The sequence below is a fragment of the Sparus aurata genome, chromosome 20, assembly GCF_900880675.1.
Source record: "Sparus aurata chromosome 20, fSpaAur1.1, whole genome shotgun sequence".
NCBI lineage: Eukaryota > Metazoa > Chordata > Actinopteri > Spariformes > Sparidae > Sparus > Sparus aurata.
The window spans coordinates 19,396,761-19,417,117 of record NC_044206.1 but is presented as its reverse complement, the minus strand read 5'-3'; the positions used below and the strand labels follow the sequence as shown (position 1 = coordinate 19,417,117).

At 39.2% G+C, this 20,357-nt stretch overlaps 2 protein-coding genes across 10 annotated transcripts in view; one reads left to right on the top strand and one right to left on the bottom strand.

Annotated features, from left to right (window-relative positions):
- Positions 1-5,399: 5,399 nt before the first annotated feature.
- The window catches only part of ptprea (protein tyrosine phosphatase receptor type Ea), a 61,295-nt gene continuing 46,337 nt past the window's right edge, over positions 5,400-20,357 (bottom strand). For 3 of the 9 annotated variants that reach the window (XM_030401166.1, XM_030401168.1, XM_030401167.1), the window contains 20 exons: positions 19,920-19,997; positions 19,213-19,309; positions 18,670-18,743; positions 17,717-17,761; positions 16,473-16,609; positions 15,589-15,679; positions 14,623-14,699; positions 14,399-14,435; positions 14,207-14,304; positions 13,488-13,607; positions 12,103-12,266; positions 11,659-11,794; positions 11,354-11,503; positions 10,765-10,858; positions 10,524-10,600; positions 10,292-10,426; positions 9,957-10,082; positions 8,289-8,440; positions 8,026-8,161; positions 5,400-7,734 (listed from right to left, as the gene is read on the bottom strand). In XM_030401166.1, coding sequence (XP_030257026.1) covers positions 7,660-7,734; positions 8,026-8,161; positions 8,289-8,440; positions 9,957-10,082; positions 10,292-10,426; positions 10,524-10,600; positions 10,765-10,858; positions 11,354-11,503; positions 11,659-11,794; positions 12,103-12,266; positions 13,488-13,607; positions 14,207-14,304; positions 14,399-14,435; positions 14,623-14,699; positions 15,589-15,679; positions 16,473-16,609; positions 17,717-17,761; positions 18,670-18,743; positions 19,213-19,309; positions 19,920-19,992 — 2,094 coding nt within the window. In that variant the 5' untranslated portion in view covers positions 19,993-19,997 and the 3' untranslated portion in view covers positions 5,400-7,659. Of the gene's footprint in view, positions 7,735-8,025; positions 8,162-8,288; positions 8,441-9,956; positions 10,083-10,291; positions 10,427-10,523; positions 10,601-10,764; positions 10,859-11,353; positions 11,504-11,658; positions 11,795-12,102; positions 12,267-13,487; positions 13,608-14,206; positions 14,305-14,398; positions 14,436-14,622; positions 14,700-15,588; positions 15,680-16,472; positions 16,610-17,716; positions 17,762-18,669; positions 18,744-18,896; positions 19,104-19,212; positions 19,310-19,919; positions 19,998-20,357 lie in introns of those variants that run through there. The other 6 variants (XM_030401169.1, XM_030401170.1, XM_030401171.1 and 3 more) reach the window with 5 other exon arrangements.
- The window catches only part of clrn3 (clarin 3), a 59,747-nt gene continuing 50,843 nt past the window's right edge, over positions 11,454-20,357 (top strand). Inside the window, exons 1-3 of the mRNA XM_030401180.1 lie at positions 11,454-11,508; positions 14,225-14,306; positions 14,832-14,885. The gene's annotated coding sequence lies outside the window, so the exon portion shown is untranslated. The remainder of the gene's footprint in view (positions 11,509-14,224; positions 14,307-14,831; positions 14,886-20,357) is intronic.

Here is a 20,357-nt window from a genome sequence, read left to right as displayed (position 1 = left end):
AGTAACAACAAAAAGCACCTTATAAAGGGATTAACATTAGAAAATAATACAATAATCTGGGAATCTAAATTGCCACTACGTATATGTAAATAATTTCCCAGTCTGGGATCATTAAAGTAATTCTATTCTATTCTATTCTATTCTATTCTATGTGTTGACTATAACCACACAAATCATGTTAATTTTTTTTGTTTGTTTATCCTCTCTTCACAGTGTTTCATAGTTATGTTTTATTGTTTGCTTTTATTTGGCTTCATTAAAACAGCTTCAGAGCAACAATGTTAACAACAATAAAATATTGAACTCTGTAATTAATAATTAAAGGCCTGTAACCAACTTCCCTTTTCGTGGCACGATACTGTAATCGAGGAACTATTCAGCTGTTGAAGTTGGATGTTTTTCCAGTTAGGTTTTAATGCAAACTGTTTTCTGTCTCTGTTGAGGTTTACTTGACATAGTTATATTTTAACTGTGGCCAACTTAATAATTTGAAAAAATAGAGACTATCTCCTTTGGCAACTTTAAACCAGAAACATAGGTGTGGTGTCCCACAGGGGCCAGTTTTAGAGCCTTGTATACATTCCAAGCTTAGGAGAACTATAATATCCAATACCATAGTACTGACAACAGCCACTTTTACATTGCATTGTCCTTAAAGGCTCTTAGCCCTGCTACCAAGAAGTGCTCAACAGCGTTAATATTACGTTTTTTTTAATCTAAGGCACATCGTGAAAAACACACCTTTAAACATATTTAAGCCTTTGGCAACAATACAAGAGTACTGCAATTTTAAAATCAAAACCAGTTAAAGATAAATGTATACATTACTCCTGTATTATTTTCTCAAACATGAATAATCAAACATATTTTAGTCAATGTTCAGATAGCAATGTCAGTCATTCTCTTTGATTCTGATGGATGCCATTGTATAGATCTCCATGGGATTTGGTGCAGATACCCTTAGTGCAAAAAGTATGAATCCCACTGACTTTGGGGATCCAGGTCAAATCTAGCTGCTTCTAAAGGAAACGTGATTTGGGCAGCAGGACTGCCTACATTGCCATGTGACGTGAGCACAACAGCTGGTGGCAGTAATGCACCTCTAAGCTGGTTTCCAACCACCGCAGCAGAAAGGGGTGATAAGAAAACATGCAAGAGAGTGAAATCCTAAATACAAATCAGAAAGCATCCCAACCAGCCTAAGATAAGGGAAAAGGGCTTGTAACTTAGAGGTGTGCGACCGGTGATGTGTGGACATGGTTTGGATTTAGTTTTTTGTTTGTATGAATGCTCCAAATAAAACGAGGAAAGCAGTCAAAGGCTTATTTTAAACCATATCTTGATTCAATTTAATATACTGTTCTTGTGATACAAAATACGTATACATATTTACATAATAATATGTTATGTAATAATTACGTTACATATTTTAACACCAAGTTATTGCATAGTCCAACCTTTCCGTCTACGCTTTGTTATGCTACATTTATGGTCCAAACCAAGCTGTCAGTTCATCGGAGCTTCCATTGCATGCCCTAAAAAAGAAGGTTGAAAGTAATAGTAGCCTGATGGAACAAGGGAGGGAATAGAATATCCCTTGTAATGCATTTTCGGGGGCACTGTGTCACATTAACATCCCAGTAAAAGCTGTCTGATTGAATTATAGCAGGCCTTAAAGCGCCTGTTGAGAATGATTTCAGTGTAGCGAGACGCTGCGCTGTGAAAGAGAGACAGGGAGAGGAAGAGAGTGAGAGAACAAATTCAACAATAAGTCATTATCAAGCCAGAAATGTGACGTAGACAACAGATAGACAAACAGGATCTCCGGTTCATTCATAGGATATTAATGGTACAGCGTTCATGTTCTACCCGGTGCCTGTCTCTTTACATCAGCCACAGCCACACTGAGGCAGGAGGAAAGAGTGCGAACATGGTCAGATTCAGACACCACACTTTTGTAGCATACTGTGACTGTGTATCTGTTTTTTACTTTTTGCAGATACAGGAAGTCTTTTGAAGAAGATTATTTCTCCTTGTTTTTATGTCTCGTCAGCTATTGGATGGATTGCCATGAAATTTGGTAATGAATCCTACTGACTTTGATGATACCCTGACTTTTGTCGATAGTGTTCATCCAGCTCCATTTTCAGGTAAAACATGCTGCTTATAGAGACGATGAATGGGAAGCGTAGAAACACTGGATCTCGCATCAGCTGCGTTTCGAGATATAGGGCTGAGGATGAGGTTCAGGCTATTTTATGCAAATCACTGGACGTCCAACATGATTCAGCAAATGCAGTAATATCGTTGTCGTAATATAAGAGAAATTGTTCATGTTTAGAAAGCCCATGAGTGAAAGCATATGTCCAATCATGTGCAGCCAGGGATCGTGACACACCACCTAGTGGCATGCCCATCAAGTAGTGAAACCCCCGCAACCGAAAACGTCCCTGTGCGCACATACGATTTAATATCATTGCTCATTAAGCACACTTCAAATAATTCTGTCTTAATGTCTCTATGAAGAAGTGCCTTGAAAGGTGAAAACTCTGACACGCTGTTTCGCTGACGTCTGGTCTAAGCAGCACTCTTCATATCTGTTTTTGAGAATTCCTCAGTACTTTTTGTGAACGTTGGATTCCATATGATAATACAACATGTGTATAGCCCCAAATACATCTGGTTTTGAATGCACATTCTACTAAGGCAACGGTGAAAGGAATGTGGGCATGTTTGTGGAAAAAGTGACAGAACGAGTAAAAAAGGCTTTGTTTGACACACAGTGTGATCAGAAATCAGTTTCCGTGGCCACACATGAAAGCCTTTGAGCAGACGGGTCACAGTCGAGGCCACCCGGCCAATAAATGGCCCATGTTCCATATTATACTAGAAGGAAAAGGGGAAGCCTTGTGGAAAGACCAAATATAATTAGTGAGGGGTCAATCAAAATAAGAGAGTCAGTTAGGGTTAATACATAATTCATATGACCTCTTCACTCTTGCTGACCTTTTTTTGGCTACCGCCCCTCCTGCTGAGGAGTGTTACCATGGCGCCGGGTCCCAGAGGAAGTGGAAATGGTCAACAAAGAGACTTTTTGTCACTTGGATTTTCTGCAAGATAAAAAACATGATTGTTTGGCAAAAATAGCTCAAATTTACTCCTCCTTGTTATTGACTGGTGGCAATCACATGGATGAAAGCTTCATGTTATCACATTTATATTGGAAAATGGAGATTTGTCTTTTACTTTTTTTGTTCTGTTTCTTGTTGCGACACTCCAAAAGAGGAAGTTTGCTGACTGCTGTCTTTTTAAAGTATCCGCTTCGGGTGTGTTTTTAAAGCCACATCAGTTCCTGTAGAGATACCATGTTTACTGGAAAGCAGTTTCTCCTACAGAAGAGATCAGCAGGATTTAAGCAGATGTGACTTTGGTCTTGGTCTGTTCTTGTTGCCGGAAAAAACTACCATGTTTTTCACGAGGTCATTAAGAATAGTGCTAAACAAAGAATTATCCTGCAACTATGTAGTAAGAACTCACTCTGGATGCTTTTAAAATAATTAACATTGATTTAAACCACATGAAACAATGACGCAATCTAGCAAGACGGTTTTGTAAGATCTGGGAACTTTTTATTGAAGCAATTAGAACAAAATGACAGATATGGTTATTTTATGTCTAACATCTGGATCACAGTTTCATCATACTGACAGTTATTGCATTTTTCAACATTTATTAAGTAGCTTCAGTATTAATCTGGATATCATCATCATAACAGCTCTTTGGTGGTAAACATAGGGACCCAATTTTGACTGAGTGGCATCATATTACAGAAATTAACTGTGTGTTATCAGTTGCATTTTCCTTTGAATACATTTCTCATCTACATAGATTAAGATGCACTGCCCCCTGTTGTCTGTAATTATTACTTACACAGGTCCACAAATATATGTCTCAATTACATCCACATAACCATTGGAACCAGGGTGTTGCAAGCTGTCTTAAAGAAAGCGTATCACCTTTAAGACAGCTTGCAACACCCTGGTTTAGTGGTGACTTGTGTTTATATTTTACGTTGAACAGAACAGAAGTGCTGGTGTGAACTGGAGTGCTGGAGACACAAAGAACTGAACCTCTTTGTTCCTGTATATGTTTTGAATTAGTTTTGAGGTTTTTTCTGTTTTTCTTTTTTCTATTCAATCACACTTGGTTGTGGTTCTTTTTGTGCAAACCGCCTTCAGTCGTTTTCTATCTGCCGCATTGCATTTTCTTTGTCCTGCTGGTATTTATTTCCTTTTTCACACACTTGATAGTTGTTTTTATAAATTTATGTTCGAGACTGATACACAGGTACAAATTAAGTTGAACTTAAAGGATGTGTTCCCAAATTTTCAAGTCAGTCTTAAAACGATAGTCAGGCGTCCATATGGAAAATTATTTCCATCTGCTGCTAATCTTGCCATCTGAATACTGATAATTAAAAGATCCCTATCAGAGTTTATCTTAAACTGAATATCTTTTAGGGATGCAGGATACAGACTTTTTTCAGCCGGTACTGATAACCAATAATTACCTATGTCTCATGGACAATGCAGATAACATAACAGACAGTTCATGTGTATATTTTGATAGGCTCCTAACTTGTAGTTTATGCACACCTGAGGGGGAGAAAGGATCAGACATAGTGAGCAAGAATGGATGATTTCCTCTTCTTCTTTGTCATCTTCTTCGTTGTCTTCGTTGTTCTTGTTCCTCAGTATATTTTTACTTTTAGCAACCAAATTATCAAGAAAAGAACTGCTGAATTAACTGGTTGTGTAAATAGTCCTCAGCCCTATGTAGCATATTAATAATAAGGCTTTACTTTTCAGAATCATGCTTCTGATGAACATTCTGGCCCAGCTGATGCTCTCATCTGACCTCAATATTAAGATCTTGATATAAAACTGAATATTCTCTTACAGATGAAATTTTCTGTAGATCTCTACAGCTTTTTTTTGTTTAACAAAAAAGATGTGGGTTCAAATCAATCGTGTTGAGTTGGGAGCTTAGTCGTGTTCATCTATAATTTAAGTTCTTCTTATGAGGAAAGAAATGCCACCAACTTGATAAGAATATTTAGTGTTTTAATTTTTTTAGTCTTCTATAACATTAATTTGAATATATTTAGATATTTAGATTTGTAGGACAAACGGGGCATCATAACGGGCATTCCTCCTTATTTGCTGATGGTTTATGTGCTGAATGAACAACTGATAAATCAGAAAACCATTGTTCCATTGTTCAGGTCTGGTGCATGCGGTACATTATTCACATAGACCATCCTAGTATGTCTCACCCAGAGCTGAAATGAATCCTCTGTTGGTATTACACGGTGGCACAAACTTTCACTGACAGCCCAATCATTTTTTCAGATGAATTTAATATTGCAACTTGCATTTTAAAGACACCGAGAATCCAAAAAGGGACAGACCACCCACAGAGAGAGCAAAGGCAAAGAGCTGCAGTCTAAATGGACCCTCCTCGATGTTCTTTAAAGGACGGCGAGGGGAAGCCATGGGGAAAATAGACTCAGGATCGTTTCTTGTGCTGCACCTCACATCTCCCACAGATAGCACACAAAATATATGCACTTCACAGTTCCTTCGCTGGCCAGCCACTTTCACAACACTTTGTCATGTAGTATTTACATACAGCATCAACACATTTACACATCTCATCGAGGGATTAAAGCAGAGTTGGGTCGGATCACTCCAAGTGTTTGGTTTCATGTCGGAGTACCAGATGGATGGGATTGGGGGGGGGGGGGTTACTGCCTCGGAAGAAATAAACATAAAAGCTGTTTCACATTCATATACTTTCCTATGAATGGATCTACTATGACATACTTTTCTATGAAACATTCTGAATGTATATCTAAGAATACGTCTGTATTCTAAAGCATATCTAATAGAATGGTACTAGTTTTTGTTTTTGTTGCTCTGGCATTAAGCAGGCACTGAAGCACCACATTTGTGTATCGTGGTATTTGCCATTACAGGACTCGTCAAATGTTACACTTTGAATACCTTCCTGTGTGTTATCTGACACAGGTTGTCATGAAATCCAACTGACTTACCTTTTCTTAGTATCACCTCTAAATACTTGGCCTTCAACTTAGGCTTGTTCTACTTTTTCCACATCTTAAAAATGTACATATGGCACTGATCTGTGAAAAATTCTCTAATCTAGAATATAAATAAAGCAATAAACATACTCTGGAGTATTGCAGGTTCTTGGCAAAAGGCTTAGTTATATGTGCTTTTTAATGTGCAGTCATTTTTAGCAAAATAGGTTTTGCCGTCTACAGACAAAAGGCAGACTGTAGTAATGTTACATCCATGTTAAATGCAGTTGCATGCCACTTTTTTGAGGTACAAAGCCAGTTTTAAAGGATAAGTGCACCCAAAAATTCATTATCTTCTCACACTGTCTTTTTAAACTGTCTTGAACACAGCGAATTTAGGCAATGTAATGAGGCGATCATTCATCAAAACATTTAAAATCAAAACTCATAATAAAATAATTCCTCTTTGGTGCAAGCTATTTTTTAAATAAGCGCATCTTAACGAATTATGTGACGAAAAAGTAATGGGGGACAAAACTGGTTATTTCAAAAAGTAATAAAGATTTTGTCCACCAGTGTCTCCAGTGTAAATGATGCGAATGGTCGCAGCATTCTCCAAAACAACTGAAGTAGTAGCTTTCTGGTTGTTTTTTTTTTTTTTTACATTTTTAAAACAAGTCCCCATCTACTTCAGTTGTTTTTGGAGAATGCTGCAAAGCTGTTCTGCTGTGAAGATCTAGAAATGTTTTGTGGATTATGAAACATCAACTTTCCATCCACGTGTGGGTGAGTAGATAATGCATGAATTTTAGATTTTAGGTGAATTTATCCTTTAATGGTCTTTTTTTAACTACTCTTGATACGTCTCACTGTGAAACTTCTGCCCAAATCTTTATTGGAAATCGACCCCAGTGGTGTCACCTCAGCCTCTGTTGCATAACTTAACATTTTCCGCATTATGGCTGAAGTGATTTGTCCTTTTTCTGACGGTATTTCCATTGGAAAGAGTATCACATTTGTGATGGGCATGTAGCTTGAGGACAATGAGAAATAGTCGAAATATCGCCTCTAATCTCAGATAGAAGTCATCAATAAATGAAAGAATGGACTGTATGTTTGTATTAAACAAAAAAAAGGTTAACATTCCCATCGTGTTCTCCAAACTAAAAAAAGGAATGTCATCGTCAATACATAAATACATATACAATAACTACAACTTTTAAAAATATTACGTGGTCAATCCAAAATAACACTTCGATAAACATTTAAAGTACAGTATTATACAACAAAACTGAAATAAGAGACCAGGTTTGAAACAACACTTCATGACAAAATAATTATCATACAGGATGTGAAATATACATTATTAATCTTACTTTTTTCATGTACAATTTTCATCCACTGACATACAGTATATTACAGCGAGGATGGAGTTCAGTTAATGGCGGGACAAGTGCATAGCAAAATAGATCATTTGACCGAGTTAAAGAAACACAAAAAACTGACAAACCAGCTTTAGAAAACAACATTAAAAACCATGTTTAAGGCAAATCTCGTCATTTAAAATTGGCATAGTCTGAGAAAATGTCGACAAAGTCTTGTACCACCCTGTAGCAGAAGTCATACTGTTCCTGTGGAGGACAGAGACAAACAGGAAAGAAGGATCAGTACACATGGACATATGTGGGCAGCTACACTTACATCATTTGAGAGGAATTCATCTGTTTTAATACATTAAGGGGCATAAATGAGCCTTTACTGGCAATCCTAATGTCAAGTACTGGGTTTTATTTGTGATTAGTGACTTTTATGCATCGAGACATAACATTTCAAAAGAGTACTGTGATGAATCTAAAAACAGATTCCTCTCTCTCCCCCCCCCCCCCCCCCCCAATGTTGGATTCACTTCTGCTGATACTCACCACAGTTTGGACCATATGAGGCCTCTGCATGCGTAAACTCTTCACAGTTTGGAACACGTCCAGCAGGCCTTCTGCCTTGACTCGCTCCAGGATATTGCTCAGTGCAATGAACGTACCTGTTCGCCCTGCACCAGCACTGCAGCACACACAAACACAAAAAAAAACATCTTAGAGATTAATTCAAGGATGAACAATGGCCGTCATATGCAAAGCACCACAGTAGAAAACACAACTAAGCTACTATAAAGGGCTCAAATGTGTACCTGCAGTGTACGACGATGGGATGGTTCCCAGACTGCTGCTGCTGTCTCTGCACCGAGGCGATGATGTCGATCATGCCTTTCCCCTCGGCCGGGATGCCGACCTCCGGCCAGCCGTGGAAGTGGAAGTGCCGGATCACCCTCGTCTGCTTCTCCTTTGAGAGGAAGTGCACGGGCAGACTTGAGATCATAATACCTTTCAAATATGATTTATTAGCTGTATATGAAAGCGTATAATGGCAGGTGCAATGTCAGTGGAGGTTAAGTGGGCTGTAGATGAGTGGTGCACTGAGGGAGGTGGGAATGTACTCCTGAGCCCCTGAGAGGTGATGTGGGTCGAATTTAATGAAATATATGAGATGGGAGGCTCCACTTGATAATCTCAAACACATCCTGCCCACCACATTTCCTCTGGCAGCCACAAGAGTTTTATGTACTCGCTTGGTTTCTTGTTCTCTATAAAACAATTATGTCAGATGCTGTCTAGCTTGACAAAGTCTGATGCAAAAATGCTGTTGGAATTAATGAAACGTAATCTTCCAGTTTGAGTATGTTAAGAAATTAAGACGATTTGGCTGATATCACCTTAAAACTTTCCAAGATGATTACTTAAATTAAGACAATAATTTTTTAGTTTTTTCTGAAATTTTCTGAAATGTCATGTTTAGTTATTCAAAAGATCTAAATGTAGATCTAAATATACACTAATTTGCCATAGTTTTAGGAATTAAATGTTCTGTAAATCAGGCTATAAATGATGTATGAACAAACCACTTAGTAAAAACATTCATAATATAGATAAGACTAAAACTGGGAAGTATGAGAAATAAACTGATTTTAAGAAAATGGCCTTTAAAGATGATCATTTTAATGTTTCATACATTTTTAACCAAAAAAAGGTGAATCTTTTTTTTTTTCCTAAAAGATATCACCATGCAGCTTCCCCAGTTGATTACTTGCATTTACAGTGATATTTTGTTTGTTAAAGGCAAATATTTTATTAAATAAGTACTAATTTGTCTAATTAACAGAAATCTGAACTAAAACATACACCTAAATATTGATTTTGGTTGTGTTTTACTTCTACTAGTATGGGAATGAGATTTTGGGCTATTTTGCATCTGAAAGATCTCTTCTTTCAAAGATTTCCACACCATCTTTGTCTGCCGTTAAAGCCATTCTGACTTTAGACTTCTCACATTGTTTCCTATATATTAAACTGTTGAAGCCTTTTTTTCTCTTTCCTACCGCATTGTTCATCTCATGATTGGGAGACTTGACTACCTAACTGTATATAAAGTATTTAAAACCTGGTCCACCTTTGGTACATTAAGTAGCACAGACGTTTGATGTGATGAAGTATTTCACTCTGTTACATCTGTTTTTTTTGTGAATACTTCCTCTTTCATTTGATGTTATTACAATGAATTCATTGTGAGGAAAAGGACACTGTCCTGATTTAAAGTAGAACCAATCTTACTGGCTCCATTTAAATGTTTTGCAATTACACAATGCAAAAGAATGACTTCACTTCCCTCGGAGAAGAACTTAAAAGCTCAGTGGAATTACATGGAGAGAGCCAATAAAAAAGCCTTTTCACCCTGACAGGCAAATTTAATGTGAGTCACTGCCTCATTAACCAGCTGTGTGATAACGTTGTAATTTGCTTACCGGGACAAAGGTCAGTACCAAGTCTCGTAGACTGAAGGTGTCACACAAAGTGTCTCCCTTCAGTTCTACTGTGTAATCTCCATAGGTGACTGATTCTTCTGTGGGCCAGTACTGGCAACATTTGTCCTATGAAAACAGACAAAAACAGTTATTGCTGACAAGCTAATGTTCAAAGTAGTTTGGGCTCAAACCTTTTGATACTCAACATTTATAAACTAGTATGAAAGGTTTTGTGTTAAAGGCAGAAAAATCATAACAGAGATGGTTTCTGTTTCACTGCTCTAGAGGTTGTTGAAGCCATCAGTCAGAATTTGATAGCAGCTATTGCAGCTCACCTGCTCCCTCTCCTGGAGCTCAGTGAGCATGACAATGGAGTGACATTTCCACTCCCACACCATCCTCCAGAAATCCTCCACTGTGTGTTGAAGAGGGCCCTGGGTGGCAATGAAGTAGTCCTTCTGTCTATAGCCCTAAGTCACAGCAGAACACAAACGTTTTCAGCTTTATTGGTCCAATAACGTGTGTTATGTTATTAACTATTGTGTTAGGTGATTAAAATCAACTTACATCTATGAAAGACGCATTGATGTAATCTGTGAACTCCTGACCTCGTCTCATGGAGAGAATGACTCTGTTGAAGTCATCTGAAAGGAGAACAGAGCAGCTTTCAAATGAGTATCAGGTTCACAAAGTGGCCTGAAAAATACCATTAACTGAATGCTGCAGAGCACAAGAACATGGTGAGATTGCGAACACAGTGTGAGACAATACAATCTACTTTTGTTCTGTAGATTTCCATCTTTCTTACATGGAATAATTTGCAGAACTCTGTTCTTCTTCATGTTGGCAGGAAGGTTCCCCGTTCGCATGTTCTCCTTCATTATTCGCATGTTGGTCAGTTTCTGGGCAGAAATCATAAAAGGAAAGTAAAAAACCATCATGAACCTACAAATGTTCAGTATCCTTAGGTGCACAAATATCAATAGGAAAAAAAAAAAAAGAAGTTGCACCGTTGATTTTTTTACAGAGTGCATCTGTAATGTAATTACATCGCTTTTTCTGTAACATAACCAGAAGTTGTAGGCTTTAGTGACATCTAGAGGTGAGGTTGCAGATTACAACCAACGAAATGCCCCTCGCCTCACCCTCCCCTACTGCAGCTGCATCAAACACGGAAGGCTCGTAATGGAAAGTTCTGTATCTTATGTACCCTATTACACCACCGGCCCACGCTCGCTGAATACTTTGTTGTGCTTTGTCACAGTGAGCACACAGAAATGTGAAGAAACCCTATTGTACTACTCTGTGATGGATGCAAACTATAACTCTTGGATTAAGAGAAGTAAATGTAGATATGCTACTGGTCGAATCTTTAGCCATTCGTCAGTTTGTCTCACCTTAAACTCTTCCTCCAGGCCGACCCGGTCGCCGTTTGTGAAGGTGTTGTGCAGTTTGTGCAGATGTCCTTCCAGAGACGACACGTCCAGCTCCGTGTCCCCGTAGAGGTAGTATTCGAGCAGGGCCTGGTAGATGAATGAGTACTGCATCTGGGGTGAGAACACACACACAAACAGATGAACACAGACACACTTGGCAATGTACACATGATTGAGGGTGGGATAATGTACACAGACTTTATTCATTAAGAAATGTGTTGTGTCATGTGGCTGACATGTGTGAACTTGTTGCGTCTCCAACTCACATCTGTCTGGATGAGCTGTGAACGCTGCTCTCGTATCTTGGAGACGAACCCAAACACGTCAACCTTCTGCTCTGCGTGCATCATGTCGATCATGGCATCTATTACGATGAATGTTCCCGTCCTCCCGACACCAGCGCTGCAGGGACGCAAACAAACCACAGACTGAATGAGCCACAATCCTCAGCTGACACTTCCATGTTAATAGACAACAGCAGGGAAACAAAGGGACATCTGTGCCTGTAAACACACATATTGCTGAAGTCACTCAGAAGGTTTCCAGTCACAGTTTGTTTTCCAGCAGACACACAAAGCGGATGTTTAACCGTAAATATATTCATCTCCATAGAAACAAATTGGATAATTGAAACAGTCAGTCAAAAGCACGTAGATCCCAGTAAACAACAAAACAATAAACAATGACCCATTAGCTCAGCAGTCTGGTACCTGCAGTGGACCACAATAGGCCCAGCGAAGGGTGGATTGACCACTTTGACCTTCTTGAGGAATTTGAGCATGCCAATGGGGGAGAAAGGAACTCCAAAGTCAGGCCAGCTGGTGAAGTGGAGCTGGGTGACTGGCCGGGGAGTCTTTGCAGCATCGCTGGCTTGCTACATAGAGACACAAACATAGTTAACAGTGTTTACAACACCAGCATAGCATTGCAGAACCAGATCTGACTCCGGGGCAGTCTTTTGATAAATCACAGTTTCACCAGGAACCTGAATCAAGGTAGGAACAGCTTCCAATGAGTTAGAATTTCTCCATTCTACTGAAATTCAAACCTATAGTCTGACTAGGGTAATGTGAAAAAAGGAACTGAAGAACACACGATACAACACCCAGTAATGTTTCACAAACTCTTCCCACTGATGTGTTCACATTGTCACATTTTCTGTGATCTACGGGAACATTACAATGGTGATTTAGGGCCACTGTAAAATTTGTAAGATTTCTTTTGATTAAAGTTGTGAATTTCCTGATAAAAACTCCAATATTCTGTGAGATTTCAGTCGTAAATTCTCAAATATATTCTTTGACTTAAAAAAAAAAAGAAGAGATAAAATTATGGAGCCACAGAATGAGGGAAAAAACCCAGAATTCACAAGTCAAAAATGTATGAGACTAGAACTTGTAGAAGAAGTGTTTTTTTTTTCTGTTAAGGATCCACATCGCTTCACTTTGCAGTGTGGGTGATGACCTCATCAAATAATACTTTGCAGTTGGATTCAGCAGAAAGGAAATCTTCATGCTTTTGAGCCCAGAATTGTTAAATTATTAAAAGCATCCAGACTTTTAACACATAAAACTTAAAGTGATTTTTGTTATGGTATGAAATGACATGTTTATGTTTTTGTTTCACATACATAAATACATTACACATGACACAATAAAAAATACAAAAAGTAGTTGTGGTAGAATTTTGTATTGGCTTATAATATTAATACCACACCCAAGGAAAGCAGTAAGTAAAAACTCATGACTTTGAGCCCAGATTCACATTATGGTGACAAAAATGTCCCATAACCAGTGATCTTGTTTCAGTTCCTGATGCACAGAATCGCCATATCCACATTGGTACATTGCTTCTGAATCGGCCCGATTCTTTGAAATGCCTCCTCAGAGTCTGGACGCTTGTTACAATATGGTGTAGAGAATTTCTTTTCTTACAACTGTATTATTTAATAATCTCAGAGAATAACCAATTTTTTTCCATCCCTTTAATCTTTGAAAATCCAAGTTGTTTCTTATATTGTTCCCCCCCTCCCCAGCTTCTTTCCCACCTCTAACAGCCCTAATTCACCATCACAAAAGCACTTCTTGGTACTTACATATTGTATACAGAACTTGCGTATGGTGTAGTCCACAAGCACAGTGAAGTCTTCCACTGCCACCCTCACGTTTCCATAGGTCCAACAGCCCTGATCTGGCCAGTACTGGTAACACTTGTCCTGGGGGGACATAATGACATCCATTATTCAATAAATTAAAGAACCTAAGGAGGAGTTGTTCTTCTGTAACGTATTAAAGGACTTTCCTCTCAAGAGACACGATTGTTCAAATGAAAAGGCACACATGCTTCAATTTCACGGCCAGTCAGCCCATATTAGTGTAAGTGTGGGAGGTGAAACCACTCAATATAGGACTGACTTGGAGGACTTAATAACACATTATGCAGGCATTGATTTCAACCCATCCACATACTGATTTAAATCCTCTCTGATTCTCTTCTTATTGATCTTGTTAGCCTTTTTCTCCCCTCTCCTTGTTCAGTGAACGAGCTCTGGTTCAGATGACTCACAATAAAAGATTGTGCAATTATAGCCGAGAAAAAGAGATGTCAGAGGGGAGATTACAGGTGTGAAATGACTGGTTTAAATTAAACGCCATCATTTCACCTTTGACCACAGCGAGTGAAGTCTATTTGAAGCACATTTCTTCTCACATCTTTTTGTGAGGCTCCTTTTAGCCCTTCAGAGCAGAGACTTGGCTGAACAGGAAGCCCCAGCAGGAATGTGTAATTTAAGAAATAAGGCTGAAAGTCACTCACTTCTTTCCTTTCTTTCAGGTTTGTCAGCATGACAACAGTTGCTACTTTCTGCTCCCATATCATCCTCCAGAACTCTGCTGTGGTGTCTTCTTTTGGACCTGTGAGACATAAAATTTTAATTTATTCATTCAAATAACCAAGAACACAACACAACACAATTATCATTTCCAAGTGCACTGCTGTATATCTTACCTTGTGCTGCTATGAATTTGTTCTTTTCTGTGAATCCCTGTCAGAAAATAACAAAGTAATAAATAAAAGCTAATAAAATAAGAATATACTGTATATTTAAGAATTTGTGGCGCACAACATTCAAACAAAATAAGACAATAGTAGTTATTTAGGCACAAAATCTTGTCAGTGTTAGCGTTAACCATGCTCAACACATTGACCGGAAACCAGAAAGATGAACTCACATCAATGTAAGAAGCGTTCACATAGTCCGAACAGGGATTTCCATCCAGCTGAGTCAACACCACTCTGGAATGATCATCTGTTGGTGAAAATACAATCGGGAAGTTTAGAGAGTTTGTGAGCGTACTCTGATTTCACTTCAAGCAGGTAGCATAAAGAGTAATAAAGAAATTGTTCACTAAAATATGCATATTTGCTTTTTTTTGTCCAGGATTAGTCAAGAAGAAGGAAGATGAGAAGAAGATATCACCCTCATGTCTGTATGGTAAATATGATGCTACATCCAGCAGCCGGTTAGCTTAGCTTTGCATAAAGACTTGAAACAATGGGGGAAAGCTAGCCAACCAAAGCTAACAACAAAACAAAATGTCATCATGCTGTAGCCTAAAAAATGGTAAATTGGTGACATCAATTTGATAATTTGCTGATAAAACTCAGGTAATATAAGTCAACGTTTTCACAATATTATAGGATACTAATAGAATGACACCATCAAAATGAAAATTCTAGGAGGTCAAAAAGGATAATTATCTCATTATAATGCTGAAATTCATCCTCCCTTATGTCTCTAATATTCCCTTTATTTCAAAGTCATAATGTACAGTACACATTCTTACTTTGGTAATTACATGTTATTTAGTAAATTATCTACTTATTGTCATTATTATCATGTTATTACTGAGCTTGCTACAAAGAAATCACACAATGACTTATTAATGTGACAGAGATGAATGATAACAACTGCAATGGTGAAACGGAAAAGAATGGTGAGGAAACTATAAGGGCAGAGTCGTTTCATTGTGAATGAATACACGAGCTGGAGGGATCTACTGTATCTGAACTGTAAAAACAATAAATACAAAAAAAAAAAAAAAAAACTCAATGAGACACACAGACACGTGCACACACGGGCAGGAAACTGTGAGTCAAAAGAAACCTAGTTCCTACAGAACAGAAAGTACACTCACAGGGGAGGATGTTGGGGTATCTGTTCTTCTCCTTGTTGTCGTCCTTGTTGGCCTCCTCGTACGTCCCTTGGGCATTGCCCCCAGGCAAGGACTACAAAACAGAAAACACAGTCAGATTCTGCACCAGCCATTTAAAACGGTCAGGCTGACTTTTAAACCGCTCGTGTGCATTGTGTTCTGCCTGCCGTACATAAGGCACTTCCTCTGCTACATACAATAACAGTCCTCCATTAAAAGCAGAGAACATCAACTTCCTCTGTCTGCTCTGAGTAAAATCATACTTGTATGTGTTACCTAGAATGTGAGTCATACACTTTATTTGACTCAGATCCTCAATCATAGTCACAAATAGGCAGCAGGGTATTTTGCCTGTGGGTGTGTATATGTACATTATGTGTCACGGACAATGTGACACATACAGTACATCTCCAGTAGTTTTCCTGAATATAAAATGCACACATAAGCCGGAAGTCAAGTTTTTGTGGGAAAACCCTTTTGCTCCAGTTTTAGATATTTTATTTATATGTGGTTTTGTCGCCACAGCTGAAAGCAGGGAATGTATCGCAGGTCCAAGATACTGTTTCAAAATAATGCACAAGTTGCAAAATAGTGATGATAATATGGGTATGTTATTGTTTATAGTAATCATTATTTGAAATAACAGTTGCAGTCAGTTCCGGTTGTTGCACAGCACTTCAAATGAGTCTAAATCAATACACAAGTGTTTAACCACACCTCAATTTAAATAAACAGCTAAACAGACCTCAACCAAGTGTCTTCTTGTCTGCACCACAGTGACTCTGCACTTTAACCCCAGATACATTAGATTCTACTTTAAGACCAGAATAGCAGGTGTCATAAGGCAGAGAAGAGGCTGCACTCACATTGTACTCCTCCCTAAAGAGCTTGCCATCGTCAGCTGAGCGTAGCCTGTACTCCTCCTCGAGGTGGTCCACTGGGATGGGGAAGTAGGTCTTGGAGGCTGAAGGGGATCTGGGCAGAAGGACCACCGTCTGTTGCTCTGTAAGGGAAGAAACAGTCAGTGGGTTTATCATCCCTGCCGGACTGATCAAGTTTCATGTTACTGCGGTTAATTATTTGTTGTGTTAAAGAAATTAACTGATTTCACTTTGTGAATTATTCAATAATTATAAGATGAACGACTAAAAGGAATAAATAATAAAACAGAATTGGGTTTTAATCAGACCAGTGCTTCCCAACATTCATGTCAGATGTAAATGTACCCAGAAGTAGCCTCCTAACAACACTTAAAAAATTTGCATTTCAGTTATTGAGTTAATATTTAACAGTAGTTCTTGTTATTGTACAAAAGTGGAAATGGTTACAATAACTGTCGGTGTTTGTCCATTGTCCAAATTAGTTTTTTACTACCACCTCATCAGAGTGGCAGAAACTGAACGTTGCAACCGTTGATTCAATTAGCTCTCTCAATCATTTTTAACTTTAACTTCAACAATTGGTCCATTCGTTTTTGCTAGGTATTCTAAATATTTCATCCACATTTTATAGCTTATTATTCCAGCTGTTTATCTAATACTTTCAGCTAACTATTTAACCATTTCATCCACTCCTTAGCCAACTATTTCAACTCGTCTTCCATTACTTAACCTTTACGTTTAGTTAACTGTCACCCCTCTGCTCGCTTGCTGACTCATCTTTACGTACCCTCCATTGCAGTTATGTGTTTCTTCTTTGTCAATGTTTCCATCTACTCCCCTGCAGAAACAGAATTGACCCTGGTTGGGACTCACTAAGACTATACGCTTATCAAACTGCTCCATATGGACTTACCAAAGCCCAAACTAATTTAATATCTTCTGACACGTTGGTAAGAGTTAGCCAACACCTCTATAACTTAAAAAGAGGACTTGTAAGTATTCTATGATCACCGAACATCGACAGGTGTTAGAGAACCGAAGAACCCCAGGGAGAAGCCACTTACAGCACCCCATAGGCAGATCTTTTTAAAGTGGAAACCTCTATTTAGGAAGCACCCGACTAGGCATTCTGTTAGGGTTCACAAAATCTGGTGAATGTAGGTTTGAAAAAGTTCCGAGAGAGTGTTAGTAATATAAGGTTCTTTATACCGCCACCCCGTATACTTGACCTGGTGGTACAATGGTGTATAACGACTCAGTACTGTATCCGAACTCTAAAACACAACACACATGAAATCACACACGGCACCACACACACATATAAAGGCAAAACAACACTGACGGTAAAGATAGCATTTGATTCATTTTGACAGCATCCTGTTCACAGGAACATGCAGTTTCTGTGTCCACACATGACTCTTAACCCATTTTGACAAACTTGTGCATGACGGTGTGTGTATTTAATCATGCATGAGAACTACCTAATAATCTTGATTAATCTTGATGCAAAACATCTGCATATTTAACTGATTTAAAATTACATCTGGATATAGTGTTATGCTTTCCTAGCACAACAAACTAGTGTCACGATTACAATCACATTAAGTAGCGGCTCACTTGATAACCTCAATGTTTACTCAGTGTTTGTTATTGCTACATATATCCTTTTCACATTCCTATCTTTAATACAACCTGCTCTGTACATTCCATTGTAATGCCAGATTAAAAAAAAAAAAAAAAAAAAACTTCCTAAAGAACACTCGCAGCTCCTCGACACACGTTTCACATTTCCTGTAAAGTCCAACAGCTGTTAGCTTACTTCACACAAATCAGCTCTTAATAAACAAAGCTGCATCTATCAAGATGAGACACTTGTGTGGTGTATACTCACTTTACATGCAGCTTCAACAAGCTATAAGTGAAGGTGAGGATAGCACCGTTTGAGATCTGCACATCAACCACAGGAAGTATAACAGAACCACAGTGCACTGGTGGGAGAGTCCTCACATAGAGCACCAACATACTGTAAGACTGAAACTTTTACACCTTACACTGCCGTCTCTATTTCCTTCTCTTTCTTTGCTCGCTTTACTTTCACACTGTGCTCCTTCTGTCGCCCTCACAATCTACGATCTGTCTCACTGTTTCTCAACAATCTCCAGTTTATTCATCACAATGTTACCTTGTTCCTCCAAGATGCCATTTGGTATCTTCTTGTCGACTGTTGTGACGACTGCTTTTCTCTGGTTTTTTAACCTGCCGGGGGAAAAGAAACCCAAGAAAATGAGAAGAACAATCACATAACACAAGATTCGATGATGTCATGGTAAAATAAGTTCAACATTATCTTAACAACAGAGCTAAACTTATTGATGTTTTTAGCTTGAAACAAAAGCCTATCCATCCTACCATCTGAAACTTGAAAAGCTATTCTTTCTCATTAGCTGATGTCTTGGGACGACTCCAATCCAGTCCGTAAAGTGTATAGAATTAGTTCTCTGTTCTCCTGTGTTGCTTGCCTGGCTGTTCTCTTCTCACTAAGCATGAGAGGGAGGCAGCTAGGAGCACTTCCTGACTGGGCTCCGCCTCAGTGACTAAAGGAGGAAGTGTTTGTCACCCTGAGCTCTGCCCCTGAGCCTGGCTCACAGCCAGTCAGTGAAGCCCGGTGGGTGGGGGGGTGAGGTGAGGTGAGGTGGGCGAGTCCTCGCTGGGTGGCAGAGTTTACCTGAGGAAGTACCAGGCTAGCAGTGCGATGATGAGCAGCAGCAGGGACAGGACCAGCACGGTGGGGAGGATGTGTTGGCTGGGGGTGGTAACGTCTTCTGAGGAAGAAGGAGAGGCAGAGCCGGGGGGGTCAGGGAGCACCGTCAACAAAGAGGAAGGAAGAGGGGTGCAAGGACGACGATTCATATACGTGCATGTGTGCGGCTGCATTCATGTGTCTTGAGCCTTGTGAATATGCGGTAAAACAAAATCAAAACTTGGCACAGCAACACACCTCCCATGGTCTCTCCTGGCCACAGGCCTGAGTTAATAACTGGCTTCTTCAGCAGTATTTTGTCTACAGAGATAAGCATCAGCTCATTTCATCCTGCCTGTGTGTCTAACAGAAAATCAGAGGCTTAAAGAATGGAGGCTGAGCCAAGACTCACAGCCACACAACCAGCTATTAACTATGTTTAAAAAGACGCACAATAAGCTGTAAATTACTGTCCAGGGCTGCTGAAGTTCATTGTGATCCGGTAATAACAAGGCTGTAGAAAAGGCTATCATCAAGCAGATGCATGCGCCGAGGAAGAAGCATAATAATCATATCCTAGAGGAAAGTGATGAGTGCAGTGGAGAGCGATGGGATTTTTATCGCCATCTCAAATTGTTCAGTGCGACTCAGCCTCACATGTCGAGGTGCATCGCTCTTGTTATTGTTCTTACCTTTTGTATGGTTGCCACTGCCGGTGGAATTGGATGTTGTTGTGGTTGCCACCAAAAACAGAAGTGGGACCATTGTGACTGCAGAAAAACAAAATGAAGACGGATATTAAATTTAGTGCCAGACATGTCTCGCAAAGTGAAGATTCATGGGAACATGGCCGCTGGATAATATCACCATTAGGGGAACACAAAAGCCATTGACAGATCTGGGACATATTTCTTTATTGGTGGCTGGCGCTTTCGGGAATGTGCTCATCTGTGCAAAGTTCATGAAGGCACAATGGAACAACACGCTCATATCCTGGTCATTCATTAGTGCTGTCGTAAAACCCACAGTGTAATGCCTGACACTTCCACATGGGGGCACCAGACTGCAATATATGAAAAGCAAAGGCTGGCCATGATAACGTGATTCCTCACCAACCCATTGAGAAAAAA